The sequence below is a fragment of the Phaethon lepturus genome, unplaced genomic scaffold, assembly GCF_000687285.1.
Source record: "Phaethon lepturus isolate BGI_N335 unplaced genomic scaffold, ASM68728v1 scaffold33843, whole genome shotgun sequence".
Classification (NCBI taxonomy): domain Eukaryota; kingdom Metazoa; phylum Chordata; class Aves; order Phaethontiformes; family Phaethontidae; genus Phaethon; species Phaethon lepturus.
This window is the reverse complement of record NW_010530290.1, coordinates 5270-10676: the sequence shown is the minus strand read 5'-3', so window position 1 is coordinate 10676 and position 5407 is coordinate 5270. Positions and strand designations below refer to the sequence as shown.

The window sequence follows — 5407 nt, the reverse complement described above, 5'->3', positions numbered from 1 at the left end:
ACTACCTGCCATGTTTTTGAAGTAAGTTGAGCAAATCTTCCCCATTCATTCTTTGTTTGAAAATGGATGGATTTTGTTCCTCTTCTCCCCCCGAGAACACATAACGCATAATGATTGCTGGTGCAATCACGCCTCTCCTTGTTATTCTTACACATGCTGAAACAACTATGTACAAGCCATGTTTTCCTATTTCTTAGATGGGATGGACTCAAAGTCTAGTATCAAATATTTCCTTTGATTATTGAAAATCCATTTTGGTCCATTCTGCTGCAGTAGAGAGCTTTGTAGACTTTTTTTTTTAAAGAAAGGGTTTTTTTCCACATTGGCAATGTCCTGTGTTACCTTATTAGATTTGTGGATTTACTTTCTCTGACACCTTCCTTTTCAACCAGTTAATTTGCTGTCAATTGGTAATAGACTGAAGAAGTAAGACTAGGTTATACAATAAGCATCTGTCAGATTCTTGCAAATTTAAGTCACCTTGCATACTTGGTCTTGTTCGGTGTTACTTTTTGATGTTGCTAATTTAAATGCTTTCCTAGGTCGCTTGTACCAGGTTGAGTATGCAATGGAAGCAATTGGACATGCAGGTACTTGCTTGGGAATTCTAGCAAATGATGGTGTTTTGCTAGCTGCAGAGAGACGCAACATTCACAAGCTTCTTGATGAAGTGTTTTTCTCGGAGAAAATATACAAACTTAATGAGTAAGTTGAAATGATGATCAGACGTCCGGTGACGTTATCAGTAATGAAACACTGCTATTATTCAGATATTTTAGCACTGACTCTGGTTTTGTTTTATTTGAAATTATTAACACTTCTTTATTCTTTTTGTTCAGGGTTTTAGACAAGGTGTGAGTATTTTGTCATTGTTTGCTTCAGTAGTTCTTCTAAAGTAGAAATGTCTTTTTTTTTTTTTTAATGTCTAAGAGATTTTTCTAGGTAGAATAGCCTGTTTGTTGGTACTTCCTAATACAAGGTAATGTTATTGCAGCACTTAGGAAAACTGGGAATTCTTAGTTTTACAAAATACCATTTGGGGGCCAGAATAAAGAACGCACACAAAAATAAAGATGCTATTTCAGCTCGGTGTCCTCTTCTAAGTCTTTGTTTTTCTTTTGTGATTCAGAGAGAACAATATAATTAGGTAAAACAGGCTTTAGGTTTCTTTGCCACATTTGTAGCAGAGATGATCTATCTCTATATTACAGCTTCCTTTTTAGCAAACTTGAAGTTAAATCTGTGACGTCAGAGTGAAGAGTGTTACAGACTGTGCTCCTTTGCCTGTAAGGGAGGTAGAGCTTCACCCTTGCTAGACGGCGCACATGAAACAAATAGCTTTTCATCGTGTCAGTCTCCCTTTCTGTGTTGATCTTGAAAGCAGCTAGAATTGTAGGAAGTACTGCATTTTCAAGGAGGCTGTGTAACAGTGCCCTGGAGTAGTCACCTAGGCCAGCCCTTCCATCTTCTGAAAAATTCTCAAATTCACTTAGAAAAAAAAATCTGGATTATTTTTATTGAATGCTTTGTGTAGTGAAAGCTTTGTAGCAATATCAGATTGGGCAAAAGAGATCTTGAGAGCTAATGAAACAGTTAAGGATGTGAAGCACTTATTTTTCTTAGGATCAACTCAAGATCACTGAGTTTCAGTTACAGAAATGCAGTATGTCAGTCAGCCACTTCCACTGAAGGCCTGTCACATCTGTATGGCTCCTTTAGTATTCTGGTGTGTTGTGTCAGGTGGCCCCCAGATAGGCACTTGTATGTAGCTCATGGCTCTTCTAAAGATGCTCAGGACTTAATCACCTTTGGCATGGTCCTCTTCTCAGAACTGTATGTATAACCAGCATACTGACCTGCTTACTTTTTGCTGTCCACCTCTGCTCTTACAAAATGGTAGTACATTCTGTAGAATACTTCTTATGTACCCTCAAGGTAGGAGCTGATGAACTTCTTTTATATGACAGCTACGTAGTTTTGATCAGGAAAGCCCAACAGTAGGTGTTCTGCCTGAAGCGCCGTATAAAGATGTGACTACTTGTTGGAGATTGGTAGGAATTCAGTTAATTTGTATGCTTATATTGCAGGGATATGGCTTGCAGTGTTGCAGGAATAACTTCAGATGCCAATGTTCTAACAAATGAACTGAGACTGATTGCGCAGAGGTAGGTCTGCTGATACTTAACATGGTTTTACTTGCCTGCGTTGTCAGATTCAGTTCTGTTTATGTATTAAATCAACATGAACATGTATTTAGTAGAGCAGAAGTAGATTGAAATAAAACAGCTAGATCAAAGAGGCTATAGCCTCTTTTCTTTCTCGTTTCTTTTTAAATGTGGTACAGGATACTGTCAGCAAAAGAAGTTTTGAAAACTGTTTTTTTTTTTTCTCTTTCGTATTAGGTATTTGTTACAATATCAAGAGCCTATTCCTTGTGAACAACTGGTAACAGCACTATGTGATATCAAGCAGGCTTATACACAGTTTGGAGGTAGTGAAATGTGATGAACCATTGTGCTTTTAAATGTTTAGCAAATGATTCTGTAACATTATTTGAAGTATCTGAGTCTCTGGACAGTTCTACCAAATTCTTCTGTAACAAGTTATACTGGGAAAAACAATAGCCAAATTTATGAGGGGAACAGGTAGTTATGGTTACTGCTTTGCTACTGAAGGTGCTGCTTTTTAGTAATTGAGAAATTGATGGCTGAGATTCCGACCCATTGCGTAGAATGCTTTGAGTGCTCTTGGGTTTAGTGAATACCTCCGAAAGACCAGCAGAGGATTGATTGATACGTAACTTTTCAACATTTTCGGCCCATCCAGCATAATGGCACAATGAATCACAAATAAGACTATATGTAGGGGTATCAGTATTGCAACACTTTAAAAAAATAGTATTCCTGTGGATGGAGCAACGTGTTAGAAAATGTCGTAAGTAGTGTTCCTTAGTACACAAACGGATGATTCTGGTATTTTTGATATATGTAGTGTGAAAGAATGACCTTTTTATGTGCTTGGCTTTTAACACTGTTAAGTTATATGCTTTAACAGCTAAGCTACATACTTCAAGTATTAAGTTTTGATTTAAAGCCCTGAGATGATAAATTACAACGTGTGGAGACAGAAATGAGCTGCTCTTAGGGTTAAATGAAATAAACCTCTGCTGCCACCTCCCCCCGCCCCATGACATAGAAAGAAATGCTGGTGTGCTTATCTCAAGCAACAGAAGTGCAGAACAGTCTGTTAAATCCTAGTTCACAGGAATATATTTGAAAAAGGAAATCAAAGAAAATAATTGTCACTCATGACCAATCTTGTTACCAAATTTGGAGGATTGCTAATAGCCTTCTTTTCAACAGGAAAACGTCCTTTTGGTGTTTCGTTGCTGTATATTGGCTGGGATAAGCATTATGGATTTCAGCTGTATCAAAGTGATCCTAGTGGAAATTATGGAGGGTGGAAAGCTACATGCATTGGGAATAATAGTGCTGTAAGTTCTGGCTTTTTTCCTCTCAAAAAGTCAAGAAAGAAGAAGTGTAAATTGCACTGTGCTAATTAAACTGCATTGTTGATTACTAGTGCAGAAATAGGTAACTGTAGAAACACTGCTGTTACTCATGTGTTGATATTATCTGTCAAAAAGCAACTGTTTGGTTGATTGTCCAAGGATACCATTTTAATTTCTGTGAAATTTGTAGGCAGCTGTGTCAATGCTAAAGCAAGACTACAAAGAAGGAGAAATGACCTTGAAGACTGCACTTGCACTAGCCATTAAGGTTCTAAACAAAACCATGGATGTTAGCAAACTCTCTGCAGAGAAGGGTAAGCAGTTTGCCAATACGGCATAACACCCTCTTTTTTTCTCTCTTTTTTTTTTTTTTTTTTAAGAAAAGTAGTGAATGTATGTACACTAGATGTGGAGTTTTGGGTTTTTAGTTGTCATGTGAAAAATGCTTTTAGAAAATACAGCAGCTCTCAGCCTTAACCTTTCTAAGAGGCATACAGATGGCCTAGTTGAAGATGATCCACCGTGGTCAGCTCCAGGGGCTAGACCACAGTTCAGGGACCGTAGGCCGCATTGGTGCGGTAGCAGAAATGGCTGCCTGTCTGGTAGAAGAATCGCTGGGGAGGTACTAAGGCGCTTTTGTACACTGCTGCAGAAGAGGACTGCTGCCATCTGGCTTGCCAGTCAAGCTTTTTTGTAGAGGCAGGACAAGAGCTTTCTGCTTCATTGTCAGTTGTAACCACAAATCTTGCCCTTCTGATGATTGCTCTGGCTAAAGGACAAAATGTAACGCTACTGTCTGTTCCATATGTTTCAGTTGAAATTGCAACACTGACAAGAGAGAACGGAAAGACAGTAATAAGGGTTCTGAAGCAAAAGGAGGTGGAACAGTTGATAAAACAACATGAGGAGGAGGAAGCAAAAGCTGAACGTGAAAAGAAGGAAAAAGAACAAAAAGAGAAGGATAAATAGATGAAATCAAGTGTTCTGTAGATAATATAGGACCTGCTTCAGTAAAAGATAATCTGGATTTCTGTTTTGTAGAAGCCTACAATTATGCCATGGAGGACCCAGAATTACTTTTGATGAACCAGGTCCGTAATCGTCATTCAGATAATTAGTTTACTGCTCCTTACATTGACCAATAATTGCTTTAATTCTTGAACACTCTATTTCTTTCATCTTCTATTTTTTATTATGGAATAAAATTTAAGAAGAATAGTGATGGGTGTCTTTATTTCCGCAGTAATGCCTGGATATGCACAATCTTGAGGGATTTAATCGCTTTAAACCATTAAAACAAGGTATATGCTAGTTGGTAAAGAACAAATATGGTGTTAGAATTGTTAGAATTTTGTGTGTATGTGTGGATTTTCCTTTTAAAGTAGTGAAAAGGGCTCCTAAGTTTGAAAAAATCATTTCACAAATACAGAATTAAAGTGTGCTGGCATGCCAAGTTTTATTTTTGGCCTATTTTGTTCTATAACAGACTATGTCAAACTGATGGTCTTGCAAGCAGTAGTGTTTTAAACATGCCCTGTAGCAAATGTGTTCAGTTTATCATAGCCTTTCATGAGTGCATGTGTTTTCTAAGAAGTTAATCATGTAACACTAGCTATATTCACACAAACTAGAAAGACATTTTACAAAGGCCACGTGAAAATGTTATAAACTATCTCATGAAAATACAACTAGGTAAATAAAATAGTGCATGATTTTAGGCCATGTTGACTATTAGTGCTGCTGATGCTTCCCCAGAGAATTTGGTTCCCTTCTCTGACAGAACAGTCTAGAAAACTGTTAACCACTAGAGAAACCATAATATTTGTGCATGAATTAGAAATGGCAACAAATTTTGTTCAGATTGTCCTTGTACTGAATGCAAAAGAATGTGATTTT

General features: G+C 37.5%; 1 protein-coding gene across 1 annotated transcript; it reads left to right on the top strand.

The window, feature by feature from the left end:
- Nucleotides 1–539: 539 nt before the first annotated feature.
- Nucleotides 540–4964, top strand: PSMA4 (proteasome (prosome, macropain) subunit, alpha type, 4). The gene is made up of 6 exons (XM_010284232.1): nt 540–705; nt 2088–2165; nt 2403–2491; nt 3363–3493; nt 3702–3825; nt 4326–4964. The coding sequence occupies exons 1-6, from the start codon at nt 569–571 to the stop codon at nt 4478–4480; spliced, it is 714 nt and encodes a 237-aa protein (XP_010282534.1). The 5' UTR covers nt 540–568; the 3' UTR covers nt 4481–4964.
- Nucleotides 4965–5407: the final 443 nt, after the last annotated feature.